At 35.9% G+C, this 19,431-nt stretch overlaps 1 protein-coding gene across 1 annotated transcript in view; it reads right to left on the minus strand.

Annotated features, from left to right (window-relative positions):
- Window positions 1-19,431, minus strand: part of CEP83 (centrosomal protein 83) — a 126,036-nt gene that overhangs the window by 21,266 nt on the left and 85,339 nt on the right. The window contains exons 8-11 of the mRNA XM_007104760.4: window positions 16,875-16,989; window positions 15,464-15,608; window positions 15,201-15,350; window positions 4,596-4,671 (exon numbers count right to left, since the gene is read on the minus strand). Of these exons, the coding sequence (XP_007104822.1) occupies window positions 4,596-4,671; window positions 15,201-15,350; window positions 15,464-15,608; window positions 16,875-16,989 (486 nt within the window). The remainder of the gene's footprint in view (window positions 1-4,595; window positions 4,672-15,200; window positions 15,351-15,463; window positions 15,609-16,874; window positions 16,990-19,431) is intronic.

Genomic DNA, 19,431 nt, shown 5'->3' on the forward strand with positions numbered 1-19,431 from the left:
GAGTCTGTCATACAGAGTGAAGTAAGTCAGAAAGAGAAAAACAAATACCGTATGCTAACACATATATACGGAATCTAAAAAAAAACAAAAAATGGTCATGAAGAACCTAGGGGCAGGACAGGAATAAAGACACAGACCTACTAGAGAATGGACTTGAGGACATGGGGAGGGGGAAGGGTAAGCTGGGACGAAGTGAGACAGTGGCATGGACATATATACACTACCAAATGTGAAATAGATAGCTAGTGGGAAGCAGCCACATAGCACAGGGAGATCAGCTTGGTGCTCTGTGATCAGCTAGAGGGTGGGATAGGGAGGGTGGGAGGGAGATGCAAGAGGGAGGAGATATGGGGACATATGTATATTTATAACTGATTCATTTCATTATAAAGCAGAAACACACCATTGTAAAGCAACTATACTCCAATAAAAACGTTAAAAAAAAAAAAAGGCAGCAGCATTAGGATCATATCTTAATATAACCAGAGACCATCAAGAACCCTAATCCTCAATCTGCCACTGAGTCCTCTCTCTTCTTCCCCAAATAAGCAGGCCAGAAGAGGTACTAGAAATGGGGAGAAGTGTCATTAGAAGGAGAGCAGGGAGGTGAGCAAAGAGAATCCAAATATTAGAATCTCCTAGCCTCCGAGGAAAGAACAGATTTTAAAAGGTAAGCTGGGAAAGCTGCTAAGAAAATCCATTCTCCCACTCCCACAACCTTGTGATTAGCAACCCTTCCAAGGGTTCTGCTCTCTGAATAGTCGGGAATCATAAATGCAGGAAGGATCATTCTCACATTGTTTTTGAGTAGTTTTTAAGCATTTTATACAGTGTTGGGCAGAAGAAAGATACTCTGAGAAACCTAATGAATGGTAGGGATTCCTTGGCCTCTAGAACCATTTATCAAACTGTGAAATGTCACTCAGGCTTCTTCATCCCAGTTTACCTTTATCTGGGAGTACTTTTTCTCATGAAAAGTAGCTAGCTATCTAGTTACAGATTAACAGGCTAGGAGATTCACATTGCTCTTAAGTCTTATCCAAATAATTCATTTGGGACATATTTACACCTAATTCTTGCAAAAGCCATTTTACCAATTAATAAACAAGTATTCATTTTTCTTTCATTTTCTTCTACCTCTCTAAGCCATTCTCTTGAGAGAAGTTTGGAGGCAGAGAGTCAAGTGACTTCAGATCAAAAGAATCCATTACAAGACTCAAGAGCCAAAAGAAACCAGATTCTTTATGCAATAAATGGGAAATAATTCCATTACTTCCTGATGGTAGCAAAGCCACATACAGAACTGTATAGGTCCAAAGAGCAACTGTCATAAGAATAAAGTAAAAAGGTATGTCTCAGATTTCTATTTTAGAATGAATTTCTCCATGAAGAACTATTCAGTATTTTTAACTGGAGCTGTAAATATAAAACTTGTATTACAGCTGGCTGAACAAGCAACTTTCAAAGAGCTTAATACTTCTCCATATCTACAGGATGACAGAAAGCCCAATGCCAATGAAAGTAGATAACTTCTCTCAGAGTATCACACATTATGCCCTCCTACTCGAGACTTAGAAACCATAACTATACATGCAAAGCAATGCCAGCTAGCATGCAAGCATAAATCCTAAAAATGGAATTTTCACTCCTCATAATTTGTTTTGCCCATATAAATCTTTCCTGAACCCAAACAACTTTAATTAAAATATGAATTTCCTTCCATAAATACAACTCTTAGATTTCATAGGGATATAATAAAAAATAGCTCATGGAATAAGAAATGCAAAGTTACAAGTCAATCACACAAGTAATTCAAAATACTGCCCTTTAAACTATAATTTAAAAAAATTCATCATGAGCCTATAAATATAAATATCTTAAGATATTTATATAAATATCTTAAGAAAAACAAAAGAAGCTTACTAAACAAGAGTTTAAAGAGGTCTAAACACTATCTTTACATATCAACCTCGTCAATTCATTATCAATTGGAGTGATATTTTCAGAATATTTATATATAAAATTCCAATAAAGATTCAAAAACACAGATTTAAAGAAGCACTTAAAAAAATAAAAGCAAAATGTTTGCTAAAATAATACCTGTTTCAGGTCAGAATTTTCATTTTTTTCTTTCTCTGCATTTTCAATATTCACAATTTGTTGTTGAAGTTTTAACCTACAAATCACAACCCAACAAAAGACATTATTAAAAATCCATAGTTCATATATTTCACTGAATTAGACAATCATATTATTGAGTGCCCATATTGACACAAGGCACTGTGCTATATAAAGTGGTAGATTCAAAAACAAAGATTTTTACTTCAGGCAACTACGCTGTGTCCACATATAATTAAAATGTAACAAATTTCTGCTTCTGCTATGGAAAAATCTACAAACTATGGGCATAGAGAAGATGAGAAATCAAGTCTATCTAGAAGGATGAGAGACTACTACATGGAGATAAAACTCTGGTGGGTAGGATCTTGACAAACACAAGGAACAGCCTGAACAAATGCCTTTGGTGGAGGAGTGCCTAGTGAGTCAGTAAGGCAAGAGAAAGGAGTCCAGTTTAGGAGAAGCCATCTTATAGCCATACAGTATTTCACAATTTACAAAATGCGTTCAGATATACTGCTACTTCACCTTCACTCTACTGGATTATAGAGCTCCTAAATGTATCCGAAATGCCTACCATGATGTCTATAGTATAACAGGCATTTAATTAAGGTTGGCCAATTGTAGTAATTTCTCATAATAGTTGTATGGAAGTAAGCAGAGTCATCTTTATAATTCCAGATAATACAGAAAAAGAGGTTGAGGCTTAGCAAAGTTAGGCCCAAATCACACAGCTACCAAGGAGCCAAATCAAGATGAGACCCAGGTCTTCTCACACCCAAGTATCTCTGTCTCCCACTTCATTATGCCGTAATTATACTGATTTTAAATTCAGAATTTAAAAGAAAGCTATCTAGTACAGACACCATACTGTATTCTATAAAATATCAGTTTTCATTCCTGAGATGAATGCACACTTACACAATTTGTGTCCTTTTCAAAAGGAATGATACATTCTCAGCCAAAACCTTAAAACACAGCGTATCCCTGGTGACCAAGGGACTAACTAACCTCATGAGAAAGACTATACACTAATTAGCTTTGACAGGATAAGCCCTCAACCTTCCCTTTTAAAAATCCTTCATTAAAAAAAAAAAAAATCCTTCATTTACCTCAAATATAATTTGTTTGGCACATACTAGTTATAGTTTAGCATTATTAGCATGCCTTTTCAACCCAATTAGAAATGATTCTTGGGAAGACAATATTCTCAATATTGTCAATATTCTCACAGCCTAGGGCTGTGCTTTAAACACTAATAACCTGAGAAAACCATAATTCAAAAAGAGACATGCACCACAATGTTCATTGCATTTGGGCCTAACTTTGCTAAGCCTCAACCTCTTTTTCTGTATTATCTGGAATTATAAAGATGACTCTGCTTACTTCCATACAACTATTATGAGAAATTACTACAATTGGCCAACCTTAATTAAATGCCTGTTATACTATAGACATCATGGTAGGCATTTCGGATACATTTAGGAGCTCTATAATCCAGTAGAGTGAAGGTGAAGTAGCAGTATATCTGAACGCATTTTGTAAATTGTGAAATACTGTATGGCTATAAGATGGCTTCTCCTAAACTGGACTCCTTTCTCTTGCCTTACTGACTCACTAGGCACTCCTCCACCAAAGGCATTTGTTCAGGCTGTTCCTTGTGTTTGTCAAGATCCTACCCACCAGAGTTTTATCTCCATGTAGTAGTCTCTCATCCTTCTAGATAGACTTGATTTCTCATCTTCTCTATGCCCATAGTTTGTAGATTTTTCCATAGCAGAAGCAGAAATTTGTTACATTTTAATTATATGTGGACACAGCGTAGTTGCCTGAAGTAAAAATCTTTGTTTTTGAATCTACCACTTTATATAGCACAGTGCCTTGTGTCAATATGGGCACTCAATAATATGATTGTCTAATTCAGTGAAATATATGAACTATGGATTTTTAATAATGTCTTTTGTTGGGTTGTGATTTGTAGGTTAAAACTTCAACAACAAATTGTGAATATTGAAAATGCAGAGAAAGAAAAAAATGAAAATTCTGACCTGAAACAGGTATTATTTTAGCAAACATTTTGCTTTTATTTTTTTAAGTGCTTCTTTAAATCTGTGTTTTTGAATCTTTATTGGAATTTTATATATAAATATTCTGAAAATATCACTCCAATTGATAATGAATTGACGAGGTTGATATGTAAAGATAGTGTTTAGACCTCTTTAAACTCTTGTTTAGTAAGCTTCTTTTGTTTTTCTTAAGATATTTATATAAATATCTTAAGAAAAACAAAAGAAGCTTACTAAACAAGAGTTTAAAGAGGTCTAAACACTATCTTTACATATCAACCTCGTCAATTCATTATCAATTGGAGTGATATTTTCAGAATATTTATATATAAAATTCCAATAAAGATTCAAAAACACAGATTTAAAGAAGCACTTAAAAAAATAAAAGCAAAATGTTTGCTAAAATAATACCTGTTTCAGGTCAGAATTTTCATTTTTTTCTTTCTCTGCATTTTCAATATTCACAATTTGTTGTTGAAGTTTTAACCTACAAATCACAACCCAACAAAAGACATTATTAAAAATCCATAGTTCATATATTTCACTGAATTAGACAATCATATTATTGAGTGCCCATATTGACACAAGGCACTGTGCTATATAAAGTGGTAGATTCAAAAACAAAGATTTTTACTTCAGGCAACTACGCTGTGTCCACATATAATTAAAATGTAACAAATTTCTGCTTCTGCTATGGAAAAATCTACAAACTATGGGCATAGAGAAGATGAGAAATCAAGTCTATCTAGAAGGATGAGAGACTACTACATGGAGATAAAACTCTGGTGGGTAGGATCTTGACAAACACAAGGAACAGCCTGAACAAATGCCTTTGGTGGAGGAGTGCCTAGTGAGTCAGTAAGGCAAGAGAAAGGAGTCCAGTTTAGGAGAAGCCATCTTATAGCCATACAGTATTTCACAATTTACAAAATGCGTTCAGATATACTGCTACTTCACCTTCACTCTACTGGATTATAGAGCTCCTAAATGTATCCGAAATGCCTACCATGATGTCTATAGTATAACAGGCATTTAATTAAGGTTGGCCAATTGTAGTAATTTCTCATAATAGTTGTATGGAAGTAAGCAGAGTCATCTTTATAATTCCAGATAATACAGAAAAAGAGGTTGAGGCTTAGCAAAGTTAGGCCCAAATCACACAGCTACCAAGGAGCCAAATCAAGATGAGACCCAGGTCTTCTCACACCCAAGTATCTCTGTCTCCCACTTCATTATGCCGTAATTATACTGATTTTAAATTCAGAATTTAAAAGAAAGCTATCTAGTACAGACACCATACTGTATTCTATAAAATATCAGTTTTCATTCCTGAGATGAATGCACACTTACACAATTTGTGTCCTTTTCAAAAGGAATGATACATTCTCAGCCAAAACCTTAAAACACAGCGTATCCCTGGTGACCAAGGGACTAACTAACCTCATGAGAAAGACTATACACTAATTAGCTTTGACAGGATAAGCCCTCAACCTTCCCTTTTAAAAATCCTTCATTAAAAAAAAAAAAAATCCTTCATTTACCTCAAATATAATTTGTTTGGCACATACTAGTTATAGTTTAGCATTATTAGCATGCCTTTTCAACCCAATTAGAAATGATTCTTGGGAAGACAATATTCTCAATATTGTCAATATTCTCACAGCCTAGGGCTGTGCTTTAAACACTAATAACCTGAGAAAACCATAATTCAAAAAGAGACATGCACCACAATGTTCATTGCAGCACTATTTATAATAGTCAGGACATGGAACCAACCTAAACGACCACTGACAGATGAATGGATAAAGAAGATGTGGCACATATACACAATGGAATATTACTCAGCCATAAAAAGAAACGAAATTGAGTTATTTGTAGTGAGGTGGATGGACCTAGAGTCTCACACAGAGTGAAGTAAGTCAGAAAGAGAAAAACAAATATGGTATGCTAACGCATATATATGGAATCTAAAAAAAAAAAAAGTACTGATGAACCTAGTTGCAGGGCAGGAATAAAGAGGTAGACATACAGAACAGACCTGAGGACATGGGGTGGGAGGGCGAAGCTGGGGCGAAGTGAGAGTAACATCGACATATGTACACTACCAAATGCAAAACAGTTGGCTGGTGGGAAGCAGCAGCATAGCACAGGGAGATCAGCTTGGTGCTTTGCGATGACCTAGAGGGGTGGGATAGGAAGGACGGGAGGGAGGCTCAAGAGGGAGGCGATATGGGGACATGTGTATGCATATGGCTGATTCGCTTTGTTGTGCGACAGAAACTAACACGGTACTGTGAAGCAATTATACTCCAATAAAGATCTATTAAAAAAAATTCAGTAAGTATCTGTTGTTGGACTGAATGAACCAACCCAAATCCTGGATTAGACATTTAAATGCACAAGGTGGTCGGACAATATGACATGGAAGAAGCCATAAAATACACTGCTCCTGAGATACTTACATACAAATGCCAGAAACAATGGACCTAAAGGAAGAGGGCCAGTCTTGCTCTTCCTGTGCTCCTTTGACAGTACCAGTCGTACTCTTATTCCGTAATTCTAGCTATACTATTACTCCCTCAAACTTTCTGTGCATTTCTCCCTTAAATGTTTAAGGTTGTTATTAACTTGGAGCTTTTAGGTTACCGAGTTAAAAAAGGTTTCTTTCTACAAAACCATGGAGATGAAAATAGGGGAGAAAACACCATGGGTCCTAGCTCTGGTGCAGAGTTAGAAAAGTTAGGCCCCAAGTATATCTTAGCTCTGGTAGAGATTTTGGATACACATGATAAATCAACAAGAAACAAGACCGAGTTATGAAAGCATTAGTGGCCTGAATACTTTCTAAATAATTATGTAGATATGAAGAGAAACAAAAATGCCCTACCTATAAAAACTGAAGCCAAAGAAACCAATGGTAAATAGTATCTGACTATCATTAAACATGAAAGGAGTAGAACACCATTTTGGTAGACTGTAAGAGATGATCTACAAAATTTTCTTCAGTTCACTTTGCTAAAGTAGTGCTGGGTTAGAATTCATAACTGATAGGAGATTTTTGATTTTTTTAAAGAAGAAAATTAGTCCATGATTTAAGATCATTACATTTAGGATTCTAAGGGATAATTACACTTTACAAATAAAAAGTAACCTTAAAAGGGATGATCAGGGTTTAGGAATAAATTCAGTGGTCTTAAATTTCAATAACAAAAGTGTTCAAAACAGATAGATATTACTTCACAAGACAGTGCTGAAGATTTAGGAATATAGTATCTCTTTTGATTAGAAGATTTTGAATAGTCAAGGGGTATCACAAGTCAAAAGAAAATAAGTCTTAAAAGTACAAAGTACAGAAGAAAGGTGCAATTAATTTTCATTAGAGGATCAGTAAAGGCTACATAAGAGAAATACAATTTGAACTGGACCTTAAAGGCAAAATAAGAGTCTGAGGCAGAGAAATTAAAGGTAGAGAGAGGTAAAGAAGAGGATAACTGCTGAAGCAAGACTCTGGAGGAAATAAAGGGGGTGGGATTAAAAGCACTTTTACTTTGGAAGTGAAGGGAGAAAAGAATCTTAATTAAAACAGAAAGGGAGGAGAGGATGGATGAAGATGTAGAAATTCTCAAATACTGGGAAGTTGAAAGAATTCATATCCAGGAGCCTTTGCTCAGGTACAAGTGAGAGCACAGAACAGTGGACACAGTTTCCAAGCTGAACGGCGGCAAGCGAAGCAGGCTAAGAGACTGGAAAAATGTTTTTTTTAAGTACAAGAACTACCAGTTTCATTATCTTCAGTGAGAATGGAGTGGAAAAGAGAAAAAAATGTATGTCTTTGAAATGATTGGCTCTAAGAGATGACACGGTCCAAAATATGGCTAAGTGAAGGGGCTTAGAATAAAGATGAAGAATGCCAGAATGAAGGTAAAATGAACAAAAGGCTAAGGTGTTGGATGAGTCAACAATATCAATATTATAGTCAATTAGAATGATGGCAAAGGATAGAAAATAGAAAAAACTTGAAACGTAAGTCAAGGTCCTCAGTGACTGTTGGGGAATATCCTGTAGGTTAGTAATTGGTGGAGAAAAAGACAGGGGTAAGATGAATGCAAGGAATATCAAAGGAAAAGTCATATTAACCAAAGTTAGTTAAACAGTGGTCTGGAAGCAAGAGTGTGGTTCAAAAACACTGATTTTTCTTCTTGGTCCCTAGGTTGCTGGAGAGGGGAAGGAGGAATAATTTCCACTTAAAAATGTTGCCAGGCAATATACCATCAGGACAAAGTATCAGTGAGGCAGGTGATTTAAAAACTGTGGAGATTGTACAAAATTTATAGGTAATGGAACAGATTTCAGAGGCTACAGCAAAAATTGTTAAAAGGACAGCTTTAATGGGTTGCAGATGGGGAGAAATCAAAAGGTGAAGGGTAAGTTGGGGAATGAAAAACTATGAGATCAAGTACTTTATATTTTAAAAGTAATTATGGAAACAATGGAAGTATATTTGGTAGGCAAACTGGAGGGCCAAGGTACAAGAGTATGCAGCTGGGGAAAAGTTCAATGGGAAACATTTGAAATGACAGTGAGATGGAGCTGTTCCAAGTTCTCTTCAAAGTACAGGGTAGCTAATTATACTGATTATTGCCTAGGTTTTCTATGGCAGGCAGCTGATGCGTGTCACTTCAACATTCAACAAATATTTACTGAGTACCTAGAAATGCTGAGCCCAGTCCTAAGTGTTGCAGATATGCCAGAGAATAACAGACAGAATCCTTACCTTTAAGGAACCCAGCCGCTCCACGGCATGTGGGATCTTCCCGGACCGGGGCATGAACCCGTGTCCCCTGCATTGGCAGATGGACTCTCAACCACTGCGCCACCAGGGAAGCCCGAGCTTTCTTTAATGATGGAAATATTCTATAATTTGCACCATCCAATAAGATAGCTCCTAGCTACATGTGGCTACATTTAAAATGTGGTGTGACTGAGGAACTGAACTTTTAATTTTTTTTTTTTTTAGTTAATTTAGTTTTTTTTTTTTAGTTAATTTAAAATTAGATTTAAATAGCTCTATGTGGCTAGTAATGTTTTATTAGGCACCAAAGTTCTAGTGTAATCTCTTGGCTTCATTTGATGTCAGTCTCAATTATCAAAAGAAAGTAATAGATAAGGCAAGCAAGAGAAGTTGTATTTGTGATTTCTCTATTGTCAAAAATCCTTAGAACAAGTTTATTGAGAAAGGCAGTTTTTATATCAACCCACTGAAAGCCAAGGTTCTTGCTGTGAGTGCTGGAAATCTACTCTGGTCATTATTAGCAAAAAGGGACCTTCCTGGGAAGATGTAAGAGACTCAGTGCATCAATGGGGAACCAGAGAGCCAGAACCAGGCTAGAATAATTGGCCAGAATCACAAGCAAGGACATGCATACAAACTGTCTGGCTTTTCAAATGCTGCCACATATTTTTTCATCACCTACTTTGCTGTTCAAATTCTGTAAAAGAACTTGCTCAACTGGCCAAGTAGAAGTCTCCTTCTCCCTACTAAGATGATATACAATAGATAACTCATCTCAAGATGGAGTATAATAAGTAGAGAGAAAGATATACTAAGTGACAGATAGTTTTAAAAAATGTTTCTAAAAACCTTAAAAAATTAGAAAGCCACAAATGGAAAACAGAACTCTGGCTTTAAACAATGCAAAATCTTAAATGATCAAGTTCCCTTTCCTTCAGTTAGTTATTGCTGCTACTTCTCCAATACACCTCTTCCCACTTCTGATAACAAACTGCACATTACCGCCCCTCCCTCCCCAACTCCCCTTCCCCACACCGGCCCCTACCCACTCAGAAATACGCTTAAAACCTGGGCCGAGTCAGAGTGTCCTATCCCCCGGCCATAGGATGGGCCCAGGGATGGGTGTGTGGACCAGACACAAAGCCTTTCTAGATATTCCTAAGTTGAATCATCAAGTAAGAACTCTGTCTTTGACCTCAAAATATAGTCTTGTCCTCACAGAGAAAGCAGTAGGAGAGAAGCAGATACAGGAGTTAGAAAAGAAGAGAGGAGGGAGATGAAAGCAGGAGGGAAGAAGCTACTCTCATCTGGCACATTTGAGTTCCTAGATCCACGTGACCACGAGACCAGCACAATCCCTGTCCTTTCCACCATTTCCATCAGCCAATCAAGTCCCTTTTTTTTTTTTTGCCTGAGTTAGTTGGAGCAGGGTTACTGTCATACCCAAAAGCTGATTAGATACTTTATCTTACTTAAAATCTTGTAATTTTAACATGTTTTCAATTTACAGGTAACTTTACAAATTTTACAAATGCATTTTAGAATAATGCGTTTAGAATAATCATTTTATTATTTAGGCTAGTGGTGAAGAAACCACTTGAATGAAGACAAGGGACTGGTATGTAATTAACAGTTTAAAGCATCTGCCAAAGCAGTGATTAATCCTACTTATTAATCTGTTGTTTATAAATAAATGGATATTTCTGCTTCATATGCTTTAGACCTTCCATATCCTTAGCAAACCTTTTTTTCCCACAGGTAGTCTCTTTCTGACCTATCACAAATTCTAAATAAGACAAGCTGCAATTATTATTTTAATAACTGATCAAAATAGACCTGGCTGATGTAGCTAGACTTATAAACCAGAACTGCCACGGAAAAACACCACAACTGTAGACCATTAAAAAAAAATCATGCAAATTTTGCAAATTACTCCTGCTATTTTTATTTGGGTTACTATGTCCTTATTTTAAGTTGGGGTCAATTACACACTATATAAATGGTCTGGAGAAACTGAAGAGGAATCAAATAAAAATTATCAAAGTGGCTAAAGGAACAGAAAATGATTTATATTTTTTTAAAAAAAGATAGGGGCTTCCCTGATGGCGCAGTGGTTAAGGATCCGCCTGCCAATGCAGGGGACACAGGTTCAATCCCTGGTCCGGGAGGATCCCACATGCCGCAGAGCAACTAGGCCTGTGCACCACAGCTACTAACCCTGAACTCTGGAGACCGCGAGCCACAACTACTGAGCCTGCGTGGCTAGCGCCCGTGCTCCACAACAGGAGAGGACACCGCACTGAGAGGTCCGTGCACCGCAACGGAGTAGCTCCCACTTACAGCAACTAAAGAAACCCTTGTGCAGCTATGAAGACCCAAAGCAGCCAAAAATAAATTTATTTAAAAAAAAAAGATAAAGGAATGAAAGCTGATTTACATAGCAAAAAAACACAAAAAATGTAAGGGTCAAGTTCATTATTGTCTTCAAGTAATGACTGCTGAACATTTTATCACTATGGCAACAGAAGCCCAAACCAGGAGAAACAGGCTTAAATTCTAAGAGAAAAGATTCTAATTGGCCAAACTGTGGGACCATAATAGGATAAAACATTACAGTGGGGTTCTTGGGGGGTGGGTCTCTCTCTCCCCTCGTTGGAGATTGTGAAGGAGAGATTAAAAAAAATAACTCAAAAAAAACCACCTAACCTGTCCTGAACCACTAAAAAAAAAATGTACCCACCTAAAAGCAAACAGCAGGACAAAATTGGCTCTCAAAAATCCATAAAAGATTTATGATTCTAGAATTGTAGTAGTTAACATTTAAATTAATAGCTCATAAAACCGGACATTTATAAACAATATATATCTCTCTGCCTGAGGTGATTCTTTCCTGAGTAATGAAAATCAAAAACCTTGTCTCAAAACGTAACCTACAGCTTAATGAACATGATTTTTAAAAATAAACTGTAATCTATATCATTAGAAAGTCATTACGAATTTAGAATTTAAAAAAAGCAGAAAGCGCAGTCATTAAGAAACGTGAAGGGACTTCTCCGGTGGTCCAGTAGTAAAGAATCTGCCTTCCAATGTAGGGGATGCAGGTTTGATCCCTGGTTGAGGAACTAAGATCCCACATGCTTTGGGGCAACTAAGCCCGTGCGCCACAACTACTGAGCTTGTGCGCCTCAACTAGAGGGCCTACGTGATGCAAATTACAGAGCCCACTTGCCCTGGAACCTGCATGCCACAACTAGAGAGAAGCCCGCGTGCCGCAACAAAGAGCCCACACATCACAACCAAAAAGTAAATAAATAAATAAATAAAATAAGTAGTAGTTAAAAAAAAAAGTGAAAAAAGATAATTAAATCCTAATGGTAAAATAATTATAAGAATGTAAATGAGTTAACATACTGCTCAAGAAACTATCATTCAAATTGTATTTTTAAAAGGTATTGTAATATTTTGTCTATAAGGGACACATTTAAAATAAAACAATAAATAAAGCTGAAAATAAAGTGAAAAGATGTACCACAAATATGAGCAAAAGGAAAGAAACAGTAGAAATGTTAATATTAGCCCATATAAAATTCAAGATAAAACGTTAAAGGAAAAATAACAAGTAACCATGAATATATATGCACCTAAAAAAAATCTATAGCAACAGCTGTCAGAAATCTATGAAAAAATAAATCGACAATTGTAAAATAAAAGAAAACAGGAGTAATAATAGTATCAAACAAGGTGGAATTCAAGCAAAAAAAATTAAATGACAAAAAGAAAAGTGCTTTTAAATGCTAAAAGCCACAATTCATAAAGTATAACTGTTATGATTATCTATATACCAAATAATATAGCAATGACCTATGCAGCAAAGAAATTACAAGAAATTTAAGGAGTCATAGATAGAAACACACTAACGTAATAATAGGAGACTTTAATATATCCCTCTTTGTACAAGACAAATGAAGTGGACAAAAAAAAAAAGTATACAGAAGACCTGAGCATCATAGTTAGTAAGGTAGATCTTATAGATGTATATTTCAAACTTTATACTCATAATTGAGCACTTTCTTTACTAGTCCTTATGTAACACCTTCATAAAAATCAATCATGTATTACAGGTCTGAGATTGAGATAAGGCAAGTGAGGTGCCCAGAGTGAAAAATTTAAAGACACTCACTCTAGGTTTCCTGCAAGTCCAATGTCAACATATAAGAGTGAGTACCTCCTTAAATTTTGCACCCTGGGTGCCTCACTGGCTTTACTGTAGTCCTGGCCTTGATATATTAGGTCACAAGGAAAATATTAGAGTGTTCCATAAAGCAGAAATAACAGAATCAACACTCTGATCACAATGCAATAAAACTAAAATTTAACAACAAAATAAACAAGAAAGCCCTATCACCTGGAAATTCAAAAACCCTCAATCACTTACATGTGACTGTATTTGGAGACAAGGCCTTTAAAGAGGTAACGAAGGTTAAATGAGGTTATATGGGTGGGTCCTAATCCTATGACTGGTGTCCTTATAAGAGGGAGAGGTACCAGGAATACATGCACACAGAGGAAAGCCCCTGTGAGGACACAGTAAGAAGGCAACCAATCTGCAAGCCAAGGAGACAGGCCTCAGGAGAAACCAAATCTGCTAACAAATTGAGCTCCGAGGCTTCTAGCCTCCAGAATTGTAAGAAAATTAATTTCTGTTTTAAACTACCCTGTCTATGGTATTTTGTTGTAGCAGCCCTAGAAAACTATTAGTTTCACCTTCTATTAAACAACATACCTTCTATTGCTTCTTGGGTGAAAAGGAAGATGCAAATTGAAATTAGGGAATTTCTAAAAAATAATAATTAAAACACTGCATATCATAATCTATATGATACATTTAAAAAGCAGTGATAAGAAAATTCTCAGCATGATACTTTTACCAATAAAAATGAAAGAATGAACATTAGTTGAATTAAATTCCCAACTCAAAAAAATTATACTCCAATAAAGATCTATTGAAAAAAATAAAACCTACTTAAATCCTCAAAAAAAAACCACCAAAACCAAAAAATGAACAAGTAAACTAAAAGAAAGTACAGTGTATACAACATGATGTTAGAAAACTTAAAACCCACAAAGCAGCTAGTAGAAAATATGTGACTTCTGTAAGGTCATAGGATTCAAGGTCAATACATAAAAAGCAACTATATTTCTTAAACATTTTTTATTTCTTTAATGTTGTATCTATTTTATTTTTGGCTGCATTGGGTCTTTGTTGCTGTGCGCGGGCTTTCTCTAGTTGCAGCGAGCGGGGGCCACTCCTCGTTGCAGTGTACGGGCTTCTCATTGCAGTGGCCTCTCCCGTTGCAGAGCACGGGCTCTAGGAGTGCAGGCTTCAGTAGTTGCGGCACATGGGCTCAGTAGTTGTGGCTCACCGGCTCTAGAGCGCAGGCTCAGTAGTTGCGGCACACAGGCTTAGTTGCTCTGCGGCATGTGGGATCTTCCCGGACCAGGGCTTGAACCCGTGTCCCGTGTTGGCAGGCGGATTCTTAACCACTGTGCCACCAGGGAAGCCCCTCAACTATATTTCTATATGTCAGTAATAAACAATTAGAAAGTAAAAATTTAAAACATAACTCCACTTATAATCACATAAAAATGCTTAGAATTATAATGTAACACAGTATGAGCATGATATATACAATGAACACTACAAAACTCTGATGACAGAAATTAAAGATGACCTGAATACATGGAGATACAGGCCATATTCATGGATTGGAGAGACTCAATACTGTTGAGATGACAACTCTTCTCAAACTGAGCTACAGATTCAGTGCAATCCCAATCAAAATCTTAAGCCTTTTTGAAAATGGTGATAAGCTGATTATTTACAAGGAAAGGTAAAGGACCTAGAAGAGCCAAAACAATCTTGCCAAAAAAGAACAAGGTAGAAGACTTGCACTACCTGAATCAAACTTACTATGAAGCTACAGTAGTCAATAGAGTGTGATATTGGTGTCAAGACAGACATAGAGATAAATGGAATAGAACAGAGTCCAGAAACAGACACACTCACATATGGCCAACTGAAACCAACAAAGGTATCAAAATAATTCAGATATGGAGATCTGGGTGAAAATTATATGGGAATACTCTGTACTAGTTTTACAATGTTTTGTTGGCTATGAGATTATTTCAAAATGAAGTTTAAAAAAAATATATGCATATATAACCTAATACTCTGAAGTTCCCTCCTGGCCGACTCTTCTGCCATCTGTGAAGCTCGCAATCTCTCTTCACACTGATCCTTTTCAGATTGCCTCCTGACATCATGTTCCACTTTCATTTTCTCTAAATCCGCTAATCTGCTCTCAAGTTCTAGCCTAAAACAACAGATGATAATTATATTACAAGAACTACAATAAGGATGATATGACAGCAAAATGTTTTCATTTGCAAGGAGATTTAACACAAAATAAGGTAATTAGGTACTTACTTTTCATCTTGTAATACCACAAGTTTCTGGTAACCTTCTTCTTTGGCAGCTTGTACTTTACGTATTAATTCACGGTCCTTTTCTACTAAAAGCACTTTGTGGTGTTCAACAGCTGATGTGAGAATTTCATTGTCTGACTGTAATCCTAGTATTTTTTTTTAAAGGAGAAAACTGTACTGCATTCAATGTTATTAAGAAGAAAAACTGCAATTAACAGCAAATATTCATAATCTGATAAGACGAAAGAATATAGAAAGTAAGTCTCTCCAGATACACATCTCAAAGATCTTTACTTTGTTGATAAACTTTTCTTAACGAAAAAGACTACTACTCAGACTTAATTTGTCATTTTATTAAGCACTCACACAAAAAAACTTCAAAAAAATGTTATATACATTTACTCATTTGGATCTTGAGAGCTGGGGACATCAACCTGGGTAATATCGAAAGAGGTTTAAATACTTAACTTCTAAAAGGGTTCTGTAACCTAAATCCCACAGACAGCATCATCATAAAGCTAGCTGGAAAGCAGAGTGAATAAAATCACAAAAGCTTCTGAAACCTATCAGAACTGTTAGATATCTAACACAAATTGGACACTTTCACGTTTGTCCAATGAATTCACAAATTTTCCTTGTAATGAAATGAAAAGTATTTTGCATATGGAATAACTAAAACAAATTCATATCTAATTCAAAGTTTAAAAATAATGCAAAACTGGATCTCAAACTCTTTAAGTTCCAAAGAAAATTTGCTCCCTAACTCTATGAAAATCCATGAGTCAACATCAAGTAGAAATTTGAAAATAGTCATTCATCATAAGTTCTGTCTGAAACTGAAACTAGAGGCCAGTTCAACTAGAGACCAACTTCATGACAGCTGCAGGTCCAGGCAGCTTATTTAAGTACTTAAGAAAAGTCAGAAATAATATAATTTCTGAGAAATCTTGATGAGAAGGACATTCTAAGACTAAATTGGAGTTTAAAAATAAGCTTAGGCTGAACTAGGCCCAATAAATGGCCTAGGGTCTACAAAAAAAAAATTTTTAACTTAAAAATTGGGCCTGGAACCCACCTATATATTCTTTAGATTTTAAATGGTCTGATATTAATAATCACATAATCTAAACAGATTTTAAGTTATATACCCAGGAAGTATGGAATCCTATCTGTAAAGTTTCACTTAATTTATGTATTAATCAAATAACAATGATATAACCATAAGATTGGTTTTTTTAAAGTTACATCACAGAATGAACATTTAACATACAAATAAAAACAATACATATGTGCTCTAAAATTAAAATTCAATTAAGCTTAAAACTGGAAATAAAAATTCAGTTTGACCTATTTTAGTAATTTGAGTTTATATGTGAAAGTAACAGTAAAAAGCATGGGAAATCATATATTACCATCCAGTTCACTTTGAATTTTATTCCTTTCTCTTTCTAGCTCACTCTTAGCTCTTGCTGCCTCCAGTTTGATGTCTGTTATTTCTAGTTTGTTTGAATGTTTAAGTTCTTTTACCTGTTGATAATTAGAAATTGAAATTACTATTGGTCATTTTCTTGCCACTAAATGCTAACCCAAAAACATTAGTAGAAATCAGAAAACACTTTGGTAGCAGACTATAGAGTATAAGAACCTTCCAGCAGGGAAGATGCTTCAGTGCCTGGAACAGTACTCAGCACCAAGAAAACAGTCTGTTCCTAATAGAATTGAGTCATTTCTTTCAATAGCAGGGTGGGGTCATCGGGCTTAATCTTGCCTTTAAAGGCTTAACTGCAAGTACCTAAAATCCAATAGTCAATGACTGAAACATCCTCAGGGAAAAAAAAATTAAAACCTTCCTCTAAAAAAAACTGCTGGTGACAAAAAGGCATTTTAGGTATAAGGAACAGCATATAAAATATTATAAAGGTAGAACGTCACCTGGTCTGCTTGGAAAACAATGAACAATGTGGTATAGATAGAGCAGAGGAAGATGTGAAAACTATGGAGTGGCAGGGAATAAACTTTATATGCCATATAAAAGGGTTGTATATCCTCTTAGCTGCTGAAGGTGGCACAATCAACTTTGTTTCAGAAAGTTAACTCTAATTGCAAGTGTGCTGGATTAAGAAACTGAAGGTAAAGAAACCAATTAAGAGGCAAAGGACTACCAAAGGGGACAAGAAAGAAAAATCTATTGAAGTTGGTGACTAAATAGTGTGTGTGTGTGTGTGTGTGTGTGTGTGTGTGTGTGTGTACGCTGGTAGTGGGATAAACAAATACAAAATGTATGAATCTAACTTAAACCTTTATTGCCAAAACCTGATTCTTTTAAAGCCTCAAGGTGAATGTAACTAATTGTCAATATTTTCCATATAATTAACCACATATCAATCTCAGCTTTTCCCTGAGACATTCCTTTTGAAAGTTGAATAATTATAGTTCATAAGTGGTACTCCTTGGGCTTCCCTGGTGGTGCAGTGGTTAAGAATCTGCCTGCCAATGCAGGGTACACGGGTTTGAGCCCTGGTCTGGGAAGATCCCACATGCCACGGAGCAACTAAGCCTGTGCGCCACAACTACTGAGCCTGCACTCTAGAGCCGGCAAGCCACAACTACTGAGCCCACGTGCCACAACTACTGAAGCCCGTGTGACCTAGAGCCCATGCTCCACAACGAGAAGCCACTGCAATGAGAAGCCCACACACCGCAAGGTAGAGTAGCCCCTGCTCAACGCAACTAGAGAAAGCCTGCACGCAGCAACAAAGACCCAATGCAGCCAAAAATAAACAAATAAAAATTTTTTAAAAAGTAGTATTCCTTCGTTCATTCAATAAATATTTATTGAGCACCTATTATGTGCCCTAGCACTGTATTAGGAGCTGGGGATACAGCAGCAAACAAGAAAGCTTTGTCTCTCTAGTCATCTGTACTACTCTCTTAACAGTTTCCATATCCCTGGCCTTTGGTGAGGTGCTTCTAAAATTAGGTACAGTACTATAATGAGGATTTAACCAGTACGGATATAAAGGTTAGATAAACCTGCATTCTGACATATTATACTAATGTATAAAACTATGAAATCAGAGGAGAAAATCACAAATATATACAAGCCAAATATGTAAAATATAAGATGGTGGTAACAGGAGGGTAAAGGATAATTTACTTGAGTGCAATAAAAGGCTATAAAAACTAGAGATGGGAGTTAGAAATAAATCAGGAAGAGTTCCTAGAGCCAAAGAGGGCGAAGATGAGAAACAGAAGTGTCTTACTGGAGGAGACTCCATCTACGAAAGCTCTTGGAAACATAACAAGGTTTCCTGCAAATTCCTCACTTAAAGGAAACAAGAAAGTCAAGTACTGTGCTGCCTTTGTACTGCTAATAACCACACTAAGACACAAATTAACCTGTAGATTTTCAAATGACACAACACAAAATGAATACCTTGTGCTGACATCAGATTTGCATTTTTTAATCTTTCTGAAGTTCTTTTCTATGAAAGCAAGTCTCATAGAACAATATTTACAAAGCAGCTTTGAAATACTTTCAGAGCAGCTAAAAATTGTATTTATTTTAAAATTTAAACTTTCTATACATTGGGTTTTTATAATTTCATGGACAGACAGAATTTATAAATGCTTTAAAATTTGGAAGAAATACAACTACAATGAAAATCCAATTTCTATGACAAATGTAATCATAACCTGCTATTATACACTAACTGTAGAAGGTTTGAATGACACAGCAGTTCATTAGCAAACCACATTGTGGCTGCTTTATATATGAGGTAGAAAATCAGAGCCATCTTATTTTGTAGAATCTTTCAACGAGAAGAACTACAAAATATATAAAAAACGTATTTCTTAATTCATTCACTCTGAGATTTACTGAAATGAGAAAACATTTTTCAATTAAACTATAATCAGTGAAACTGAAAGAACACTGGATCAGAAGTCAAACGACAAGTCTATCTTCAG

This window comes from Physeter macrocephalus, chromosome 6 (genome assembly GCF_002837175.3).
Source record: "Physeter macrocephalus isolate SW-GA chromosome 6, ASM283717v5, whole genome shotgun sequence".
NCBI classification, from domain to species: domain Eukaryota; kingdom Metazoa; phylum Chordata; class Mammalia; order Artiodactyla; family Physeteridae; genus Physeter; species Physeter macrocephalus.